The following is a 24,349-nucleotide window of genomic DNA, read 5'->3' on the forward strand; positions in this document are numbered from 1 at the left end:
ATGTTACTTGCGGGGTCCCCCAGGGCTCGGTTTTGGGTCCCTTATTGTTCATTATGTATATAAACGACTTAGACGATGGGTTAAATAGTGATGTTAGTAAGTTTGCAGACGACACTAAAATAGGACGCCTAATTAGGTCAGGAGAAGACGCCCAGATTCTGCAGGATGATCTTAATAAACTGTTAACATGGTCGGTGAAATGGCAAATGAACTTCAATATCTCTAAGTGTAGCGTGTTAAACGTAGGGCTACACAACCCCGAAAATAGATACAACTTAGATGACACGTTTTTAGAAAAATCTGAGTGCGAGAGGGACTTGGGAGTTCTGGTGAGTCCGGACCTTAAAACCAGGAAGCAGTGCATTAGCGCCAGAAATAAAGCAAACAGCATTAGGCTTCATTGCTAGGACGGTAACGAATAGAAGTGCAGAGGTAATTATTAAACTCTATCTAGCGATAGTTAGACCCATCCTTGACTATGCGGTACAGTTTTGGTCTCCGTCCTACAGAATGGACATAAATTCACTAGAATCAGTACAGAGAAGAATGACCAAAATGATACAAGGACTCGGTAATTTGCCTTACGAAGAGAGGCTTAGGCACCTAAACTTACACTCTCTGGAAAGACGCAGAGTGCGGGGTGATCTAATAGAAGTGTTCAAGTGGATCAAAGGCTATAACAAGGGTGATGCAAACAAGGTCATCTTAATAAAACAACAGGGCAGGACTCGCAGTAATGGGTATAAACTGGACAAATTTAGATTTAAGAAGGAAATAGGCAAGAATTGGTTTACAAATAGGGTGGTCGATGAATGGAATAAACTTAGTAACCACGTAGTAAGCGCTGAAACTATCAGTTGTTTTAAAAAACGATTAGACAACTTTATGGATGGGGACGACAGGTGGTGATGGATACGGAGCTGCCTAGTGTAGGCCTTATGGTCTTTTGCAGTCTCCTTTATTTCTTATGTTCTTATGTTCTTATAACTAGTATGGCAGTTGACAAATTCATCTCCACAGGACGTAACGTCCGACCTCACTCAGGGCAAGTAACCTGAGACTTACTGAGTTCCCCAATGTTACTTCCTCCTCTGTATATAACCCCTTGTCTATGTACCCTATAATTGTAACTGCTGAAGAGGACCACAGTTAGTGGTCGAAATATACGGTTTTACTCTGTATCTCAGCTTATCTTTCTCCTAGAGTGGGTTTAAGTTTGATTTTATTCGTGTGTTACAACACCTACGTTACTTGATATATATATATATATGTATGTATATGTATATATGTGTATATATATATATAAGTATGTATATGTATATATGTATGTATGCATGTATGTATGTATGTATGTATGTATGTATGTATGTATGTATGTATGTATGTATGTATGTATGTATGTATGTATGCATGTATGTATGTATGCATGTATGTATGTATGTATGTATGTATGTATGTATGTATGTATGTATGTATGTATGTATGTATATATGTATGTATGTATGTATTAAAATATTTTGTTTTCATAATTTGAACAGGATGTTTTAAGGATCAATATGTAATTGGTGTTACATTTGGTTAGAGTAGTTGCATATTTTGGGTTGCCATTAAATTTATGATATTATCCATTGAAGGATATTTCTTTTTAACCTTTTTTAGCCAGCTTTTGCAAAAATAGTTTTGATAGTTCCTTTTATAGATATTTTTATCGAATGTGTATTTCCAGAATATTGTAAAATGACAATACCCTGTAAGGGGGTAGTTGAAAATAGTTGGTCGGTACGACCAATTGTAGCTGCTGAACCCTGTAGGAAGCTGGTAGAGAATAAGTAGAAATAGGCAGAAAGAGCGGTAGAAGGCGTGTGTTGCATTTTTATGAGTTGGGTGTTTGGAAAACAACAGTTCGTAATCGAGAATTTGTATAAGTTCGCTCTCCGCCTTCAGTTATAAAAATGGGCGGGAACCTGTATGACGTGTATGTTTTGCTAACTACTTGTAAACTAAGTAAGTTATGTAGAGATTCGAGGTTGCTTAAGAAAACAATATTGCATATAGACTTGTAATAACGAATCTGATTGGGAAAAGGGTGGAGGAGGAGAAAATTCAATTGATTCACGATTGTAAGACCATGCTCTTTGGGGAGGATCTTGAATGTAAAGTTAAATATCTTTGGACTAAAGAAATCATGACGCCACTGCGTTTTCTCTGGGGATTTCTTGTAGAAGAATTCGCACTGAAAAGTAAGAAAAATCTCAACAGTTTCAATACCCATAGCTTGAATATGATACTGAAGGAAATAGCATAACTATACGAATTAGAAAAAGAGGTATGATTGGAGGTACAGAACCTACTGACTAAAATTGTGATCTAATACAGTAATAGGAAGTGACAAATAATATTTGTGAAAGATGGATGAAAACTGAAAGTGAAAGGTGTACGAAAGTAGGGAACTAGATCATTATCGATGAAGATATCTGGAAATCATCCATATCGAACACATCTTGTACGAAAGATGTGACATACTGTAGATCAGCTCACACGATCTTACAGTCACAGGACCTACTGACCTACTACAAACTGACGTCCTTGGAGGCAAACAGGGAGAATCATTGGAGGAAAACAGGGGGGATCCTTGTAGATGTATGGAATACCTTCATGATGACACCATGGACCACTTGGAAGTAATCCCAACGCCAGAACTAAATTATCTAGTTGTATGAGTTTTGAACAAAAGCAACCTGGAAAAGATAAGGATCTATACGTACAACGTGAGAACTCTCGCAGAATACCGTAAACTGGAGCGTTTAATGGAATACCTGGAAAAACTTTTGGGACATCGTTGGACTAAGCGAAGCTGAAGGGAGGAGGGAGCCCATGTCAATACAGTCTCTACAATAATTTGCAATGGTAAAAGCACGCTATAGAGGACCTTTCGGTTTATTACGAGATCGGATGCGAAATGTATATATATATATATATATATATATATATATATATATATATATATATATAAATACATATATATATACATATATATATGTATGTATGTATGTATGTATATATATTAACAACCACAATGCACTTTAATTCTAAGCCATCAACATCGGGAGATCCAATTGTCATGTGATCGCTGAGTTCGAGTCCTCGGCAGTACCACATTTCAATTTCTACATGTGGCCCCATTGGGTCTCCCGATGTTGATGGCTTAGAATTAAAGTGCATTGTGGTTGTTAAAAGGTATTTCTAATCACTGGGACCCATTCATTGTTGTACAAATACTTTCCCGCGTTTGTATACTTCCAATTGTACTATCATAGTGGAGATGGGTTGAACGCAAAATTTCATGTAATTGTATGCAACTCGAACATACAAATATATAAGAAAACCTGCGCTCAATTTATATCTCTCTTGATGGCGTAGTTGGTTAGTTACTACGGCACTTATCATGTGATCGCTGAGCTCGAGTCCTCGGTAGTACCACATTTCAATTTCTGCATGTGGCACCATTGGGTTTCCCGATTTTGATGGCTTAGAATTAAAGTGCATTGTGGTTGTTAAAATGTATCTCTAATCACTGGGACCCATTCAGTGTTGTACAAATACTTTCCCGCGTTTGTATACTTCCAATTGTACTATCATAGTGGAGATGGGTTGAACGGAAAATTACATGCAAGTGTATGTAACTCGAGCATACAAATATTTAAGAAAACCTGCGCTCAATTTATATCTCTCTTGATGGCGTAGTTGGTTAGTTACTACGGCACTTATCATATGATCGCTGAGCTCGAGTCCTCGGCAGTACCACATTTCAATTTCTGCATGTGGCCCCATTGGGTCTCCCGATGTTGATGGCTTAGAATTAAAGTGCATTGTGGTTGTTAAAATGTATCTCTAATCACTGGGACCCATTCAGTGTTGTACAAATACTTTCCCGCGTTTGTATACTTCCAATTGTACTATCATAGTGGAGATGTGTTGAACGCAAAATTTCATGTAAGTGTATGTAACTCGAGCATACAAATATTTTTAAGAAAACCTGCGCTCAATTTATATCTCTCTTGATGGCGTAGTTGGTTAGTTACTACGGCACTTATCATGTGATCGCTGAGTTCGAGTCCTCGGCAGTACCACATTTCAATTTCTGCATGTGGCCCCATTGGGTCTCCCGATGTTGATGGCTTAGAATTAAAGTGCATTGTGGTTGTTAAAATGTATCTCTAATCACTGGGACCCATTCAGTGTTGTACAAATACTTTCCCGCGTTTGTATACTTCCAATTGTACTATCATAGTGGAGATGGGTTGAACGCAAAATTTCATGTAAGTGTATGTAACTCGAGCACACATATATATAAGAAAACCTGCGCTCAATTTATATCTCTCTTGATGGTGTAGTTGGTTAGTTACTACAGCACTTATCATGTGATCGCTGAGTTCGAGCCCTCGGTAGTACCACATTTCAATTTCTGTATGTGGCCCCATTGGGTTTCCCGATTTTGATGGCTTAGAATTAAAGTGCATTGTGGTTGTTAAAATGTATCTCTAATCACTGGGACCCATTCAGAGTTGTACATGTACATATACATATATATATATATGCGTAAATAATCACTAGGAAAAGTAAACTAACGAAGCAGAGCGCTTTCGTGTAATTACATCTTCAGTGCAGATACAAAGAAGGAATTATAAGATGAAGAAACAAGGTACAGAATATATGACATAGTGAAGAGGGCATTCGGAGAGGTAGTGGAAGAAGTACACGTGACGGACGTATGGGCCGTCCTGGTAGCCAACAAGTATGGGACGTTTGGGCCGTCCTGGTAACCAACAAGTATGGGACAACTGCTCATAATTCATATTACAATTCAAACAATTTTGAAATTTCATGAGAAATAAAACTATCTAATTTGTACAAACCTTGATGAAGATTAACATTTATCCCCTTACTAGATTTGATCAAACTGCATTCAATTAAATTTCTTTCTGTTATGTTGTTGTTGTATGTGATGACTTTAGCGTTATCCCAGTCAACTGGGTGGTTAAAATGGTTCATGTGGTTGAATATACCGCTAGATTGGTTTCCCTCTCTAACGTATTTCTTATGTTGATTGATTCGTGTTGTGAGTGTGTGTGTACAAAATACCTTGCAAATCATGTAATCAGTTTTATGTTGGTCAGACTGCTAAAACACTCACAACACGAATCAATCAACATAAGAAATACGTTAGAGAGGGAAACCAATCTAGCGGTATATTCAACCACATGAACCATTTTAACCACCCAGTTGACTGGGATAACGCTAAAGTCATCACATACAACAACAACATAACAGAAAGAAATTTAATTGAATGCAGTTTGATCAAATCTAGTAAGGGGATAAATGTTAATCTTCATCAAGGTTTGTACAAATTAGATAGTTTTATTTCTCATGAAATTTCAAAATTGTTTGAATTGTAATATGAATTATGAGCAGTTGTCCCATACTTGTTGGTTACCAGGACGGCCCAAACGTCCCATACTTGTTGGCTACCAGGACGGCCCATACGTCCGTCACGTGTACTTCTTCCACTACCTCTCCGAATGCCCTCTTCACTATGTCATATATTCTGTACCTTGTTTCTTCATCTTATAATTCCTTCTTTGTATCTGCACTGAAGATGTAATTACACGAAAGCGCTCTGCTTCGTTAGTTTACTTTTCCTAGTGGTTATTTACGCATTTGTGAACACACGCTCCTAGTGTTTTTATTGATTTTATTGATTTTTTATTGATTTTATTGATTTCAAAAGTCCATCACTCATTAACAAGCTATATAAATCGATAGTTCGTCCACATTTGGAATATGCTGTTTCCGTATGGTCACCGAATCTCATTAAAGACATTGACAGACTGGAAAAAGTACAACGGCGAGCCACAAAACTGATTCCAAATATCAAAAATAAATCATACGAAAATCGACTTAAGCACATGAATCTGTTTTCCCTAAAAAAGCGTAGACTCAGAGGTGACTTGATACAGGTCTTTAAGATTTTAAAGGGAATTGACAACATCAAAAGTGACCAAATTTTCACATTGAATGAGAATCAGACAAGAAACAATGGTCTCAAACTGTCCGGAAATAGATTCAATTTGGAAGTAGGTAGAAACAACTTTGCCAACCGTGTAGTTAATGAATGGAATAAACTTCCTGCACCGGTAGTGCAATGTAGTTCAGTTCGAAGCTTTAAGAATCATTTAGATAAATACCTAAGTAAGATGCTGTAATTATTATAATTAATGTTATATTATTTATTTTTGTTTTGTTATAATTTGTCTGTCTGATTTTCATTTATTAGTTATATGTCAATTTATTATCATTTACTATTTACCTGTTTGTTTGTTATTCAACTATACCAATGCATTTATTTATGCATTTTAATTGTTATTTACATTGTTATAGTTTTAATTTATTATTAATATGATTTTTTTGGATCAAAAGGTCTCCTGTCGGCATGCTTTGCCTTTGTAATCCTTTATATATATATATATATATATATATATATATATATATGTATGTATATATATGATATATATATGTATATATGTATATATATGATATATATATGTATATATATACATCATCTTTTGGTGTTCATGCAAATTAATTTTAATTTTGACTTGTATTACATTCAATTTACCTCTACCAGATGCTTGCTAAACATTCACTGAAGACACGGTTGGCGAAATTGTTTCTGCCTACTTTCAAGTTAAATCTATATCTTGTCCTGATAGCTTAAAGACATTATTTCTCGTTTTATTTAGTCTCTTTTTTCAATTCTTATGCTATCACTTTCCTTTAAAACGGTAAAGGACTGTTTGAATTGTTACCCAAGGCTCATTTTTTTATGGAGAAATGGTCCAAACATCTTAAGCGGTTTTGTATCCTTCGTTTCTTGTATGAGACGTGAGTCTTCAGGCTCACCACTGAACTTTTTCAAGTTTACTATTTTTAATGGGATTTGGGGAATACACTGAAAATGATATCACAATTGTTAGCGGCCAGTGATTTATATCATTGATTGATGTTTGACCTCAAAATATTGCACTGCTAATCCCAATGTAAGGACCGGAATTTTGAAGGGATATTATTTTTGGAATTTCGTTTTATTTATCTATTTATTTATTTGAGAGACTGGGTATTATGGACGTCGTGACGGTTTTACTCAACCAAGAAGCAAAGTAGAAAATAGAGCCTTAATAGACCATGAATTTATTCTATTCTATGTCTGCCTATCAAGATGTGTTGGCAAAGAGCCTTACTATAATCATTGAAGAAAAACATACAATAGGAGATAGCTACAAATATATTTCAGCTGATTTTGGTTCAACTAAAGCTTCGAGACGACATTAGAATGTTCTCGAACATAGCGGGCGCACCGTAGCTCCGCCCACCCGTGACGTCACTAAACACGTTCGGACAGAGGCGTAAACTAAGGCCATTAATTTTAAGAGTAATAGGAAAAATTCCCAACTTTCAGTTCAGGATTCCACTAGAGAAATAGTTTAGGGAGAGATTGTAGCAGCTAGGGGCTCTGTTGAGAAGCGAAATGAAGTTTTACGAAATAATACAACAGGGAGGTTAGTAGTTTACCCATAGATACGAACACATAGCCGTCTCGTTCTTTTTGTGCGCAGCTGAAATTTTAATCTGATGCCAAAAATGATTCCGATAACAGGAATTAAAAGGGTTTAAGGGAGTGTACTTCACAAACACTTTGCGTATATACATTAGCTATGAAGGTGTAATCCTTAGAGTACAATTCTGTCTGTGATCGTTCTCTAATAAGAATACGCGGTTGAAGGTAGGCACAGTGCTTGAAGGTAGACACAATATTGTAAGTAGACTTATACAGTGACCGGAAGGTTGGAGGGTAAATAACTACGTTTTTCCACGTGCCTGTGACCGTACTTATGATGCCCATAAGAAAGAAAAAAAACTGTGTTATTAAATGCCTCGCATACCCATATATTTTTCATATTGTAAGGATCAATAGATTGTCTAGTTGGAGAAAACCACAATATACTTTTGTATTTCCTTACTATATTTTTGCTTCAGTGTAATAATTAACACATAGCAGACCTTCACTTATATATATCAATTTACTACCCCCACATTATTGGTGGCCCCACATTATTGGTGGCCCCACACCAATGTCCTATTTACTCTCTTTGAGACAAACCTACAATGCTTAGTTGTTTCAAGCTAGTTCCTATTAAACTATGATCTTTTTCATTGTCCATTTTGAAGAAGTTTTCCAAATAACTTATAGTGGCGTTTTTATTTATCTGCATAACTTTACATTTACTCGAGTTAAATCTCATAAGCCAAATTTGAGACCATTGCCCTAGTTTGTCTAAATCTCCTTGATTACCCAGTTCATTCGAGTGATGATTTGCTATCCCGTACTGGATGTGGATGCAGTCAATTCAAGTCCACGGTCACTGTCATTTATACATGTTATGGACATGAATGGCCCTAACAAGAACCTTCTAATACCATAAACGCTTTAGACATATATTTTCTACTAGAGACAAAGAAACTGAAAAAAGTATTGCTAAAAAGAGACAGGTTTATAAGAAATACAAGTGCTTGGATGCACCTAATGACTATCAAAGTTATGTAATGATACATAAAGATTTAAAAAAAGACAATAAAAAAACGAAAACGACAATACGAAATAAATAACGCTGATAAATTTAAAGAGAATCCCAAAGAATTCTATAGTTACATTAGAGATAAAAAGGTTATTAGGAATCACATTGGCCCACTTTTATCTGCTGACGGTCAATTTGAATATTCAAATGAAGGAATGTGTGATATATTAAACAATTATTTTAGCTCAGTATTCATAAACAAAGCACCTCAAAGTGAACTCCAAACTGAAACCTGTGAAAAGTCTAGGGTGAACCTACTACGGTAAATATAACAAAAGAAAAAAATAACAAGGTGTATAGAGAAACTCAAAGTTAATAAAACACCAGGGCCTGACGGTTGGCATCCAAGAATCTTAAAGGAAATGGAAAATAAAATTGTTGTTCCATTAGAAATCATTTTCAAGAAATCCATTATACCCGATGCCCCAAGAGAATGGAAGTTAGCTAACGTTACTCCTATATTCAAAAAAGATTACAAAAAGAAACCAAATAACTACAGGCCTATAAGCTTGTCTTCAATCGTAGGAAAAATGTTGAAAACTATTATCAGAGATGCTATCGAACATCATTTAGAAAATAACTGTTTCATAAATGATAGACAGAATGGATTCAGACAAAAACGTTCTTGCGTGATTAACTTACTCGAATTCTACAACACTGTTATCTCGAATTATGACAAAAGAAACAAAATAGATTTAATATATCTAGACTTTGCAAAAGCTTTTGATACCGTCCCCCACGGAAGACTACTTAATAAATTAACTTCAGACGGAATAGGCCTATTAAATTGGACTGATATATAATAATTGGTTGAATGATCAAAAACAGAGAGTTATTTTAACTGGCAAAGCTTCTAGATGGAAAAATTTTACGAGTGGAGTTCCTCAGGGTTCCGTTTTGGGGCGACTTCTATTCGTAGTATATATAAATGATGATATAAAAATGATGATATAAAAATGTGCGGAATGGTAAATGATCACTTAAATCGATTAGATATTCAAGAAGATTTAGATAAATTACAGCAATGGTCTGAAAAGTGAGTAATGAAATTTAACACAATTAAATGCAAGGTTATGCACATAGGTAAAAATAACAGTAAGTACGATTACAAGTTATTTGGAAATTCGTTGACAAAAGTGGATAGTGAAAAGAATCTCAGTGTAATTATCAGTAACGATCTCAAATCATCTAAGCAGTATATTTCAGCCTCTGAGAAAGCTAATAAGATTCTAGGACTGATTACGCAATCTTTTGACTTCAAAAGTCCATCTCTCATTAACAAGCTGTAAATTGTTAGTTCGTCCACATTTGGAATATGCTGTTTCTGTATGGTCACCAAATCTCATCAAAGACATTGACAGATTGGAAAAAGTACAACGGCGAGCCACAAAACTGATTCCAAATATTAAAAATAAATCACACGAAAATCGACTAAATCATATGAATCTGTTTTCCCTAAAAAAGTGTAGACTCAGAGGTGACTTAATACAGATTTTTAAGCTTCTAAAGGGAATCGACAACATCAAAATTTACCAAATTTTTACACTGAATGAGAATCTGAAAAGAAATAATGGTCTCAAACTGTCCGGAAATAGATTTAATTTGGAAGTGGGTAGAAAAAACTTCGCCAACCGTGTAGTTAATGAATGTAAAAAACTTCTTGGAGTTCGAAACTTTAAGATTCATTTAGATAAACACCTAAGCAAGATGTTGTAATGCCAGTCATTTGTTTTATAATATTTATTTGTTTGTTTGTTATTATTTGTTTGTTTATCTTTATTTTCTTGATTATAATTTATCATTATTTGTCTGTTTGTTTATTAATATTTCCTTGATTATCATTTATTATTATTTGTATGTCAATTTTTTATTATTTACTATTTATCTGTTTGTTTATTATTTAACTTTACCTTTTAATTTATTTACTTATTTCATTTATTATTTATATTATTATAATTTTTATTCATTTATTCATTTATTTATTTATTTATTTATTTATTTATCTATCTATGTATTTATTTATGTGTTTATCCTTTTGACTACATTTTCTGTGCTAAGATTGTTAGCCCACTAAGAGTACGCATTTCATGTTCGTTTCAATTTGGAGAACGCCTTTTCTTGTGTGGAGAGTTTCTTTCCAATATAATGAATGCCTTCTCATATGAGGCGTACAGAAACAAAGGGGTATCCCTGCCACTTTTACTGGTTTCGAGTTAAGCACGGATTGTGAAAGGCATGTAGAGAGATTCTTCTGAAAAAGACGGAATCCAAGAATATTCTTTCCAAGAACTCTTTTCATCTAAGTTCTTAACACTTAGTTCTTAACTGGAGCCTCTATAATTTGTGTTGCTCCTCTTCCTTTCTATTGCTGTTACCACAGCTATTTTTTTTTTAATGGATTCTATGCCCTCTCCATGGAATGACCCTATTTGAATAGACCCTAAACATCTTTTGTAAAAGTCCACCTATGCACTCGCTTTCTCGGTCTTCCCCCATGAATTACTTCATAAAAAAGAATAATGAGAATCTTCTTTCAGTACTCAGAAATGAAATGTTATTTATGGGCTGATTATAAGCTGACCTTTTGGTTCTTGTGACTTTCCTTTTCTATACGTGGTCATTCTTTACTACGTATGGGAAAAGCAAAAGAAAAACAAGCAGTATATATCAAAAAGTTATTTTTAAAAGATTATAGATTTTCGTATCCAGGAAAACTAATTGATTATACAAGTTATAAAAAATAGCTACCTTTCACTGATTTACAGCAACAACAATTAGTATTACTACATTCACACTCCAATCTATGTACACACTAGAATAAACTCGTGAATCACAAGATCGAATCCTTATATTGGAATGAAATCAGGAATCGCCATTCTTCCTAAGTACTTATCTTCTCGCCTCTTATTTTGTTCCATAGTAATTCTCATTCTTGCCACTTTATGTCAAGATGGAGCATTGATCTCCCTTCTTCTCAAAAAACGGCAAAAATGGAGGATTTCTCGCCCCTAAGGAGACAACCGTCCTGCGCCTCGAAGTTCATCTTTTCAGCGATCGGTCCTCAAATATAAAAAATTCCATCAGAACAAATAGGCTTCCTTCTTCCTAAACCTGAGTAATTTCCTTGCCTCTCGTTATCGACTTTGCTATCTTGCTTCAAAGTTGATTCTCCTGTATGAGTAACAGTCCACTTCAAAACCTACGAAGTCGAAAATCTTACATCGGAAGTATCAGATATTCTTCCCCATGACTCTTTGGTGACTTGATCACCCTCTTTTTCGATGTCTGTTTTCTGAACAATGGTGAGACCTCTGGTCTCAGGTACGAAGCACATAACGAAGAATGCACCCAAGAGAGAAAAGCAGGCGTAGCAAAAGTAGGTCCAACCTGACCCAATGGTCTTGACTATATCGGGAAAGGTAATGGTCACCAAGAACTGAAACAGGCTGAAGACGGCCACTACAATTCCTCCGCCAAGATTCCTGATGTCATTAGGAAGAATTTCGCCTACTAGTGCCCATGTCACCGGACCAATAATACACCCCTGGAGGGCAGTAAAGGAGATCATACCCAAGAAGGGAACCCACCCGAAACTATTCCCTTCGGGAATCTGCTCGAATTCTTTACAAAGAAAGTACACACTTATCACCATCATACTACCCGAAGTCAGAAGATCCCCGACGCAGAGAGTGATGCGACGTGGGAATCGTTCCATTATAGTCATGGACAGCAAGCAACCTAGCATACGCACTAAACCCAAGACGAACGTACACCAATAGGGATCTATTGTTGACCCACTTAACTGGAAAATCTGAACCGTATAGGCTGTAACGGCGCACTGCCCTGTCAATTCCTTAAATATCAGTAGAAAGGAGCCCACAAGGACGTACTTTAGGATCCTCCATTCCTTGAGTAGTTTGAACTGGTCCAGGAGCCCATTACTGGCTTCGGCCTTTGAAGATGACTGAGAAAGAGACCACAGAGTGTCTGGGGTGAGACTGCTTCTTCTGAGACTCTTCACGGACTGTGTGGCCTCTTCGATGCGACCCCTCTTGGCCAACCAAAGTGGACTCTCCGGCGTGAGAGTGAGGGCGAGCATGTGAACGCAGAGAAGGCCGAAGTAGACAGCGGCGATGTTCTCCGATTCGAGGAAGACTCCGAGAGTGTAGGTCAGGAGTACTCCAAACTGGTAGCAGCTGTCACAAAATCCGATCATGATACCCCGGGTCTGGGTGGCGCCCACTTCGGCAGGATAGATCACAATCCCCACGTTGATCACCGACACTGTAAAGGCAAAAGGTGGTCACTTTTTTATTATTATTATTATTCTTTAAGTCAGCCAAGACCTGTTCTACACTGACCTGGTTGCCGTCGATTTCCTCAGCTGAATAAAATCGCTTGATGTCAACAATATGGCAATGTGTGTAAGTAGATAAGAATACACACTTGAAAAGAAAAATAGTACCAGATGTTAAGGTCCATAAAAAAACAATAAGAGTGAGAGAGAGAGAGAGAGAGAGAGAGAGAGAGAGAGAGAAATTTTTGGTTTTAATAAATTTATTACGCCCGTGGGCGGCAAACAATAGTACATCTATCACAGCATTGTGTTAGAGGACATGTCATATATTACACACATTCTTTAAATGGAGACATAATACAATAATCATTCAGGATCCCCCGAAATGGTGATGGCGGGATAGTGGTACTATGTAAGTGTTTACATACAATCATCATGCCCCGTCTCCGGGGAATATTGTCTGTCACTATGGGTCACTGGAGACAATAATACCAAGGGTGTTCGTGTTAGGACGGTTACACAGCCCGCACGGTGATCACCGTGGCATATCATCCGTCTGGGAGCCCCGTCACACAGGTCGACTCCCAAGTCCGAGCCGAGCACTGACAATATTGTGCCTTCGTACCATGGTCTTGCGTCGACGTTACTTGTGGCGGTTGGGTAGGAGGTGGTCGTATGGGGATATCGGTAGACCGTTCCGCATCTTTCGGTGTGTTGACATGGCATGAGTGGCTGCGTGTACTCGTATCTTGTTTTAAGGCAGAGAGATAGAGAGAGAGAGAGAGAGAGAGAGAGAGAGAGAGAGAGAGGATGAGGCAGAGAGACAGTAACCTACATTTCTATCCCATGGGGACAAAATCGCGCCGAAGAGGTGGAGTCATAGAGATGGTAAAAGAGAGACTTAGCCTAAGCGCAAACTGTCACGCAGGCGACACAGGCGACACAGCACAGAGTAAAGTCAGATTTCCTCTTGCTGAATTGAAGTACAGTTTGAACTTCTCTCTCACCTGAGATGCTGAGGTAGTACATCTAGAAGCATTTCAAGTGAGAAAAAGTTCAAACCATACTTTAGTTCAGCAAGAGGACGTCTGCTTTGCCCCGTGCTGCGTCGTCTGCATCTCAGTTTGAGCTTAGGCTTAAGGACGACGGATCAGAGACTGGACAGTTGAAGTTCAAAATGATGCTGAGGACCCTACGCCAGGGGGCGCTGTGTAGCTGCGCCCGAAGCCGTCTCCTTTCCCCTATGCGCCTCTTGGACTGTCAGGGCAGGTAATTGTCACTGCTGGGAATTGGAAAGAAGTGCGGGAATCGAACCCAAAACTAAGCGACATACTCTGACTAGTGTTTTCCTTTTTTGATACTATCTTCAATCATATACTAATACCCTCCCGTAAGAGAGCTCAGAGCTCATATGTGGTCCGATGTATGGGTAATGCACACACACACACACACACACACACACACACACACACACACACACACACACACACACACACACAAACAAACAAACAAACAGACAAACAAACAAACAAACAAACGCACAAACACAAACACACACACTCAGTCAACTCCTTGTCCACCAGAGTTGGAGTGCCGATATACAGTCCAGCAATGCTGATTTTTTTTTCTTTCTTTTTCTTTTTCTTTTCAGCCCTGGGTGAGATTAGATCTTGGATCGCTGGATTAGCGGTCGAGAACGGTATCACCGCACCGTCGAGCCGTATATCACTAAAACATTAAAAATAATCGTTGCATAAACCATATGTGGTCAATACTCCATACGGGAAGAGAAAGGGTAGAAAAAATCATCCCATGCATAAACAATTTCTTTGTTATGAAGGCATGCCTTTATAAAATGTTGTTAACTATTTTTACTTATTTATTTATTTATTTATTTATTTACTTATTTATTTATTTATTCATTAGATTAATTTTATTCATATCTATTATCTATTTGTTAATTTTTTAATTTACTTACCTATTTATTAAGTAGCTAGTTTATCTATTTATTTATTTATATATCCTTTCGTTTATTTATAATGTAGATCTATCTATTTATTGATCTATTTTTCTATTCATTTATATCATGTTTATTAACTTATTTGTTTTTTATCTATTCAAAATTTCATTCATCCATTCATTCATTTGTTTTTATTTATATCTATTTTTATCTATATCTATTTTTCACCTGTTTATTTATTGATCTATTTTGAATTTATTTTATATATCTTTATTCATTTATTCATTTTTACCTACATTTTCTATATATGTATTCATTTATTTATATGTTTTTACCTATCTTTATCTATTTACTCATTTTTTTCATATTTTTTAACCTGTGTATTTAGTTTATTTGTTTGTTTATTGATTTATCCTTTTAATTTTGCGGAGCCAAAACCCCTTTAATCTTCTTATCATGAAGTATTATGCCTTCTACTGTTAAAGAATAATGAAGAAAAAATTAAATAGATAAATAGATAAAAAGATAGTGAAGCTCAGAAGTGAGAAAAAAATTCCCTCAGCACGTAAAATCGCCCTGTTCTGACAGATTTGATAAACTATTAATCAACATCAAACTAGTTCATCTAAATGTGCAAGTGACGAAGAAAAGATAAAGATCAGGTTCTTTGCCAACCGTCTTATGACACAAGGAGTACACATCGGGGACACAATGTGGACACAACGAGGATACAAGGAGCTAAGGTAGAGTGGAAAACAAATGGGTGTTGGGTGGACTTGGGACGGTTGAAGCCTGGGGGCCTAGCCTAAGCTACCTTTCTTTTTCTTTTCTTTTCTTTTCTTTTCTTTTCTTTTCTTCTTCTTTTTTGAGGGGGAAAGGATCTTTTGGTATATGCATGTAAGTGCATCTCTAAGCAAGTGGATCGTCATAGATTACAATCTTTTATCTTTCTAATCTCTGAAGTCAAATCATCTTTGCGTCATATATTGGGAAGCTGAATGACAAACTAAGAGAAGTTAAACCTATACGATTATTAGACACATTGTTGAATTGTCCTTAAGGAAGAATAGAATACTGTAAACAAAGTCGTCTTCCAGCTTTTCAAATTCATATTTGACGAGAATCTTGAATGTGAGACCGGGGCTTTAAGGACGATGCAGTTTACCTCACCACGGTGTCTGAGTGCAATCGGAGAAATAAGTATTTCGATGCTGCTAGTTTATTCAATTTTGAAGAATCAACTGGCAACGAACGCACCGACAAGGCTGTTTGCGATGTTGTATCGATCCTATTTGATGCTTCCCTTCCCTTGCCTCCCACTGCCTGCAACAGACTTCTATCCTTCCCTTCAGTCCACGTAACAAAAATTTTGGCAAAAAATTTTAGAGTAACACACCCAAAAATACTTAAAAGCAATAAACTTCATGTACATATACCTTCTTCTTATGGCAAAATTTATTGTTCCTGATTTCACAGCCATAGGGGACTTCAACATATTTCATAGTCAGCTTTGTTGGTGCTAATAACTACATTAAAGTTCCATAAACAATAAGGATAGGAGTACATGGTGCAATAAGTGAGATGAGGTTCAAAAGTGTTCTTTATCCCCCCAATATAATGAGATCATCAACCGGAGTAAACCCGATAGTGGTGGCCTATAGTCGGCTAGCAACGCTATCATTATCTTTCTGCCTTCTATCCACTGAAGTGGGGTCCCTTTGCTCTGGTTCGTCCAGTAATAGATCCCTCACCACTCATCTCACCACTACCTGGTCTGCTGACCTCAGTGAGAGGCATCGTGTCCATTCTAAGCCTTCTGAACCCTGCCGACAAAAATGGAAGCCGATCGTTTTTGGAGAGAAAAAGAAGGTACTCACATGGAGATCCCGTCGGAGGTTCACCCTAGGCTTAGATCGACGTGTTAGTGTCTCGTTTGCACCACCTTGGTTGCCCATGTAGCGGCCTTGATTGATTTGACAGGGAGAAGGTTGCAAATCCATCTCCAACAGTAAAGCCATGTCTGGATACCACATAAAGAGATGCATAGATTCGCCCTCCCAGATCCCTATCCATCTCGGAGCCCAACGAAGGTTGCACTCATGATCCACAAATCCCGGGAGTCGTAAGAATATAAGAATAAAGGAGACTACAAGAGACCATTAGGCATACATTAGGCAGTTCCATGTCCATTACCACCTATGGGAAAGTATATGCATCCACCACATTGGCATTGCGAGTAATAACCTTGGATCGTGCGGTGTCAACCCAGGTGGTAGTTGGTTGGTTTAGGGATAGCCTGACAAAGATTCAAGTTAGACAGCTCAATCAAATTACTTCTCTGAACTATTGCTTATTATTCATTCAGTGATTTTGTGTGATGCGTCTGTGTGTGTGTGTGTGTGTGTGTGTGTGTGTGTGTGTGTGTGTGTGTGTGTGTGTGTGTGTGTGTGTGTGTGTGTGTGTGTGTGTGTGTGTGTGTGTGTGTGTGTGTGTGTGTGTGTGTGTGTGTGTGTGTGTGTGTGTGTGTGTGTGTGTGTGTGTGTGTGTGTGTGTGTGTGTGTGTGTGTGTGTGTGTGTGTGTGTGTGTGTGTGTGTGTGTGTGTGTGTGTGTGTGTGTGTGTGTGTGTGTGTGTGTGTGTGTGTGTGTGTGTGTGTGTGTGTGTGTGTGTGTGTGTGTGTGTGTGTGTGTGTGTGTGTGTGTGTGTGTGTGTGTGTGTGTGTGTGTGTGTGTGTGTGTGTGTGTGTGTGTGTGTGTGTGAGAAAGAGAGAGAGAGAGAGAGAGAGAGAGAGAGAGAGAGAGAGATAGGGAGGGAAAAGAGAAAATGATGGGGAGAAGGAGGATGGAAGAGAGGAAGGTAGGGAGGAAAGTTGGGAGAGATATTGATCTAAAATTACGAATAAAGGACTACAGACTTACTTGAGAGCCCTTGGGAGAACCTGGCCAGCAGAAGATGTGAATAAAAACCGGAAAAAGAGATGAGTGCCCACGACTGTGCCACAAAGGGCACTAAAACTGTGAGAGCCTGTTTGGGGCCCAGGGCCTCGCAAATAAGACCTCCGAAGAAGCTTCCTGGAACCGTGACTAAACTCGGGAGAGATGCTGTAGGGATTGAAAAAGTTCTGTTAGTGAGTGGTCACTGCGGCACTTTGTTTTCTGGGGACAGCTCTGATCGTCCCCAGTTTCTTGCATGACGATAATGTATTTCTTTGCATGACGGATATTTTGTTCTTGCATGAAAAATATTCGAAAGAGATGGACAATATGGCATGAAATATGCATGAGGCTTGCTTGTGATAGAGGTAAGATCATACTCCCAAATGTCTGCATGACTGAATGGTTGAACGCTCGTACCATTCCCCTGTTTGTTTAAACACATACATCCCAAGCAAATTTTCAAGAATCTTCCACGATGAGATAATACTCTGACTCCTCCAGCTCTTGAGCATTACTCTGAAAGAAAGAGGCTTACAAACCACATAGCCCGAGTTCAGGCACCAGGAATTCTGCACAATGTCGATATATTGGATGTTAGGTGATACATATATTCACTGGACACGTCAATGATGTGATGAGTGATTGTTAAGATAATATAGGATGATTTTTTCGCCCTTGGTCAGCTTACCGAACCACTTGGCTTGGTTGTCAGTGAGGTTCATGGGTCCAGCCTTCCACGAAGGGATGGCCACAGCGGAGAAGGATTGAAAGATACCCGAAGACGCACCCATTCCACAAACCGTCAAAACAGCCATCAACTGGTTGGCAGAAATATAGGGTAAAGGATTAGTTATTCTAATGCTACAAGAGAGCAAGATTACTGATATCCAGTAAATAATCACACAATTAGATAAAGATGAAAATGATATATGCAAGCGTAGACAGTTTATGATATGAATGAATCAGATATTATGTACCTCATTGAGACCGAGCTACTTGGTGATGGTGATATTCAATAGGGAAAAGGTGAATATAGACTTTTGAAAAGAGAAAAGATAAATATGAGAGAAATAGAGAAACTGGAATACTGTATATTGTTTAAATACTTCAACTCGGGTATGAAAAAAAATTGTGCCATGTGTTAGAGAGAGGCGGAATCTAAAAGAAAAAAATAGCAGCTCAACAACAACAAAAAATAAGATATTCCATGAACTAAAGAAAGAAAAACAAAGGAATGCAGTGAATTTAGTGGAATAATCGGAAATGAATAAACGAGAATACGTATAGAGAAAAAAAAATGAAAAAAGGTATACCGGGTAATTGGTAATTGTAAAAATTAACTTCAACTGAGACAGAGGGAAGAAATTACCAAACTAAAAGTAGAAGAGGAGGTCTGTGAGGATGCACCAACACAAGCTGAAATAATACATAAAATTTCCCAGTTAGTCCTCACTAAGAAAAACGAATTTGTGGGTGTAAAAGGAGAAAAAAGCAACGTTGGGTTACAAATATAAATGTGGAAATGAAGAAAGTATATAGACTATATGAGAGGTGTCTGGGAAGTATGATGGGTGTTACTAGGCTTGATAGAGTGAGAAATGAGGAGGTGAGGAGGAGAACAGGGGTGGTAAGGGAGTTGGGAGATAGGGTGGATGAAAGAGTATTAGGATGGTTTGGACATATGGAAAGAATGAGTGAAGAAAGACTAGTAAAAGAGGTATGGAAGGCAGATGTGGAGGGAGTGAACATGAGGGGGCGACCTAGGATGAGATGGATGGATGGGGTGAAAGGGGCTTTGGGGAAGAGGGGAATGTCTGTTGAGAAAGGACGGGAGAGGACAAAAAACAGGGGTGAATGGAGAATAGTTGTATATGGATGATGTTGTGATGCATGAGGTGGAATGGGTGAGGAGATGGGGGTGAGGTATGTGTGAGAAAAAAATTACGCATACCCGAAGGGATTTCTTCCCGTCTTCTCCTTTTCTGCATGAGGGGACGGAGAGGGGGGTCGCCGATTTAATGAAGCGGCCTTGCTGTGAATGTGCTGTGTCTTGCGACACTGCTTCTGACCCAGGGCAGTGGACAAGATGCAGGGATGACCCGTCATCCAGGAGGTGCCAAGATAAGAGGGAGGGTAGAGGGTGGAGGGGGGTGGAGTGTATTAGGGATGGAATGAGTGGGAATGGTTTTTATGCCTTTGTTTTTTGGCTACCGTGGATAGAAGGGGGAAAAACCGTTTGGTATATGTATGTAAGTATTTGTCCTACGTTTGCACATAATTCCATAATTTAGCAGCTCCTTTACGGGTGTTGATTAAGATTAACTATATTAGTTACCTTGTACGTTACGATATGTCTCAGTCCTTGCTACGAGTATCAACTTAGCAATAATGGTGTTTAACAAATAGACTATTAGCCATCCCAAGCATGCACAGGAGACTGGTAAGATGAGCCCCACCCCTTTCCATTATTGTAACAATGATAACCAAGATTAAATGTACTAGGCATCCCAAGTTTACATGTAGTCCCCGTCCACTGAACCCAATCTACCAATGGTAACTCTTCTAGAGAGGTGGTGTCATTCGTCCTCTAGAAGCCACCCCTGAAGGAGTGAAGCTTCTGTGAACCAGTTAGGTATATGTAATGTAATGTAATGTAATGTAATGTAATGTAATGTAATGTAATGTAATGTAATGTAATGTAACGTTAGGGTGATGGACATGGGGATGACATAGATAAACCCTCTACCACCAAGGAAGACCTCTAAGTTTAATGAAATCGCCAGACGTCAGCCAGAACAAAGTTCTTAAAAGGGGACACTTCATCTTGATGGTTTAGGGTGTCTATCTTACTTACCTGCCTGAAGAAGGGAGAAATGTTGCAACACGCCTTCTTCTGTGTGTTGTCAACATTTATGCATTCGTTTTTGGCAACTTTGTATTCACTGTTGTTGGTAGTGGCTACGCTGTAGTTAAAGTTGTAGTTGTGTGTGTTGTTGTTGTTGCTCTTGTTTTTGTCGTTTATGCAGAGCTGGTGGTTATGGAGGTGATCGGCCACGCTGAAGCTGTGACTCGTCGTTGTACCTGCGGCGTCTGTCCGAAGATCAGTGACCTGACCATGGTCACCATCACTCAAGTTGGAGTCATCCTCGGGGATTCTGGTGCTCATGGAGTCCATGACGCCGTAGGTGTAGGTGCTAGTGGTGAAGTTGTAAGTGTCGGTGTCCTGAAAGGAGTCCATGGTTTTGTGGGTGTCGACGTCCTTAGGGTTGACGTCGGAGTAGTCAGGTTCCTCCTCAAACTCAGCCTGAAAGAAAACAACTTCTTAGATCTTTAGAGCCCAGGTTTTACCACATGACAGGTAAAACCAATTTTACTTTTTCATATATGACTTGAACACCTGAAAATATATATACATTCATTTTTCAGCTGAGATAACGTGCACTCAGACTTGGAGGCACAGCACAATAGGTAATTCGGAAAAGGCAATTATGTATTTAGACTTCAATAAAGCTTATGACACAATACTTTAAACCCGATCCCAATGAACCCGAAGAATAACAACTTTTTTATGATTCGGTTGCTGCCACTAGGCGATTTTAATCAGCCGGGAGGGATTTCTGTCTCTTAAAGGGTGAGAACCGACCTCGAGTGAGGAAGAGCCAATATGTTGAGGATTATGAAGCCTTGCAAGGTATAGATTATGTGCATGCAAGACCAAGCGCACGCGTGCGCGCGCACTAGTTTGTGTGTATCATCCTAATTGTATTTGTCTACTTGTACTACAGGAAGGAAGTAACGATCGTGGTGTCCTGTCTCTTATTCTTCAATCACATACATGTGTTTGTGTGTGTGTATTTACCTAATTGTGTTTACCTTATGTATACAGGAAAGGAGCAACGCTCGTTGAGTCCGGTCTCCTATTCTCTAATTTTCTAACATACCGAGACTCAAATTCATATACGGTTCCAACTTAATCTGTAATTTTTATTTCCAATTATCATATTTAGATTTGAACTCATGTATTGTTTGAGCTTGGGCTATATCATCACCTCCTAAGCTAATCCACATATTTATACATATATAGGGAAAACTGTATTTACTCACATTTTTTCGACATGTGGTCTTTTATAATTTACTTCCATGAACTCTTAAAGCCCTCCCGTGTGTGTGTGTGTGTGTGTGTGTGTGTGTGTGTGTGTGTGTGTGTGTGTGTGTGTGTGTGTGTGTGTGTGTGTGTGTGTGTGTGTGTGTGTGTGTGTGTGTGTGTGTGTGTGTGTGTGTGTGTGTGTGTGTGTGTGTGTGTGTGTGTGTGTGTGTGTGTGTGTGTGTGTGTGTAGTCACCTTTGTCTTTGAATCACGTGCTGGACTCGTGATCGACAGCTATTCCCCTCCCGGAAGAGACCTCAGAGCTCCTATGACCGATCTATGGGTAATGCTGTGACCTTACACGCACACACACACCCTAACTCCCTGCCCACGAGAGTTGGAGTAACGACTCGAAGGGCAGCATTACTGAAATTATTTCAGACCTGGGCGGTGTGTGTGTGTGTGTGTGTGTGTGTGTGTGTGTGTGTGTGTGTGTGTGTGTGTGTGTGTGTGTGTGTGTGTGTGTGTGTGTGTGTGTGTGTGTGCGTGTGTGTGTGTGTGTGTGTGTGTGTGTGCGTGTGTGCGTGTGTGTGTGTGTGCGAGTGTGTGTGTGTGTGTGTGTGTGTGTGTGTGTGTGTGTGTGTGTGTGTGTGTGTGTGTGTGTGTGTATGTATGTGTGTGTGTGTGTGTGTGTGTGTGTGCGTGTGTGTGTGTGTGTGTGTGTGTGTGTGTGTGTGTGTGTGTGTGTGTGTGTGTGTGTGTGTGTGTGTGTGTGTGTGTGTGTGTGTGTGTGTGTGTGTGTGTGATTCACCATGGTCTTGGATCACGTGTTGGACTCGTGATCGACAGCTATTTCCCTCCCGGAAGAGAGCTCAGAGCTCATATATGAACGATCTATTGGTAATGCTGTGACCTTACACGCACGCACACACACACACACCCAACTCCCCACCCACGAGAGTTGGAGTAACAACCCGCAGCGTAGCGATACTGAAATTATTTCAGCCTTGGGTGGGATTCGAACCCGGACCGCCGTAGTGGCAACCGGGAACTGTACCAACTGCGCCACGAGTTGTGTACGTGTGTGTGTGTGTGTGTGTGTGTGTGTGTGTGTGTGTGTGTGTGTGTGTGTGTGTGTGTGTGTGTGTGTGTGTGTGTGTGTGTGTGTGTGTGTGTGTGTGTGTGTGTGTGTGTGTGTGTGTGTGTTATAATTATACAATGCAAACCTAGAGATTTATTTTAAGGAAAAAATTACTTAATCCTAAAGATATTTTGAAAGTTATGATTTATAAGATTGGATAAGAGAAGAGAGAGGGGAGTTATAGCTCACATAAGCAAATGGTTAGAAATAAGAAATACAAATTAAATCAATAAACTACGAATATAAATTCGATCAATTAATCCCCAAATGCACACTTGAACTCTTAACAGCCCACGTTTAATGGTGAAGAGTTGATCAGCTTTCCCGGTAGTAAGGTAACAAACCATATTTCTAAGTTTTTTTCTCGCCTAAACTGAATAAAACCCTCTAGCATTAGCCAGAATAAAACATTTAAATGGTCTAACTTCGTTCCAGTTGAAGGTTATCAACTTAACCTTGTTCAGGAGTTAAGCACCTTCTTCATACATAACTCTTATCTAATCCTCAGTTACAGCTCACCTTCGTCATTGGTGAGGTTCCTAGATCTTCGATCTTCATGAGAGGTGCTTCCATTGTCCTGAGACGTCTCCGTAGAGTCTGCAGAAACCAGACACTGACGCCGCTTTCGGGTCTTCGAATTCTAAGACTCCTGTTAGACACCTTCTCTTAGGTTGAAGACCTTGAGACTCTAAAGAGAGACCCCTTGGTTCAAGCACTTGTAAGACTACCCAGAAAGACTTCCTTCTCGTCTTAGCACTTTGAGACTATCTAGAATGAACTTCTTCGAGTCTAAGTATTTTGAGGCCTATTCGAACCTCCTTCAAGTTTCACCTTTCTCAAGGAGGATCCTTACTTCTCCTCTTCGATCTGAGGACCTGAGGACAATGGGTCCTCAGAAGGAGAGAGATACAGGAGGAGGGAAAGACCCTGTAGGTTCGAGAGAGACCGGGATTTCTGTCGCGGCTTCAGAGTCAGTGCCGCATGTGTCACGCTGCGAGCTTATATATATATACCAGTGCCACCTCCTCCTCCTCCTCCTCCACCACTATCTCCACCTCCTTCCCTCTCTCTTCCTTTTTCCCTCACCCTACTCCTACTCCATATTCACTCCCCCCTTTTCCTCCTCCACCACCTACTCCACCTCTTTCTTCACTCCTCTGTCTCCCTCCCTCCCTCCTCCTCCTCCTCCTCCTCCTCCTCCTCCTCCTCCTCCTCCTCCTCCTCCTCTTCCTCCTCA

At 39.0% G+C, this 24,349-nt stretch overlaps 1 protein-coding gene across 1 annotated transcript; it reads right to left on the reverse strand.

Moving 5' to 3' along the window:
* Nucleotides 1-11,354: 11,354 nt before the first annotated feature.
* On the reverse strand, nucleotides 11,355-24,098 carry LOC143025479 (facilitated trehalose transporter Tret1-2 homolog). Its single transcript, XM_076185204.1, has 5 exons — nucleotides 23,632-24,098; nucleotides 20,740-21,189; nucleotides 18,574-18,703; nucleotides 17,868-18,050; nucleotides 11,355-12,977 (listed from the first exon to the last, which is right to left on the reverse strand). The coding sequence occupies exons 1-5, from the start codon at nucleotides 23,683-23,685 to the stop codon at nucleotides 11,893-11,895; spliced, it is 1,902 nt and encodes a 633-aa protein (XP_076041319.1). The 5' UTR covers nucleotides 23,686-24,098; the 3' UTR covers nucleotides 11,355-11,892.
* Between the last annotated feature and the right edge of the window lie 251 nt (nucleotides 24,099-24,349).

The sequence above is a fragment of the Oratosquilla oratoria genome, chromosome 5 (genome assembly GCF_046742065.1).
Source record: "Oratosquilla oratoria isolate Oo_2021 chromosome 5, ASM4674206v1, whole genome shotgun sequence".
Lineage (NCBI taxonomy): Eukaryota > Metazoa > Arthropoda > Malacostraca > Stomatopoda > Squillidae > Oratosquilla > Oratosquilla oratoria.

What these genes read in the sequence shown, in the direction of transcription:
- LOC143025479 (XM_076185204.1), bottom strand. Translation starts at nt 23,685, where the DNA reads ATGGAAGCACCTCTCATGAAGATCGAAGATCTAGGAACCTCACCAATG. An exon ending in CAACCAAGCCAAGTGGTTCG is followed by an intron (nt 18,051 to 18,573) that starts GTAAGCTGACCA and finishes CAATCCCTACAG; the next exon opens with CATCTCTCCCGAGTTTAGTC. An exon ending in GTTCTCCCAAGGGCTCTCAA is followed by an intron (nt 12,978 to 17,867) that starts GTAAGTCTGTAG and finishes TTGCCTTTACAG; the next exon opens with TGTCGGTGATCAACGTGGGG.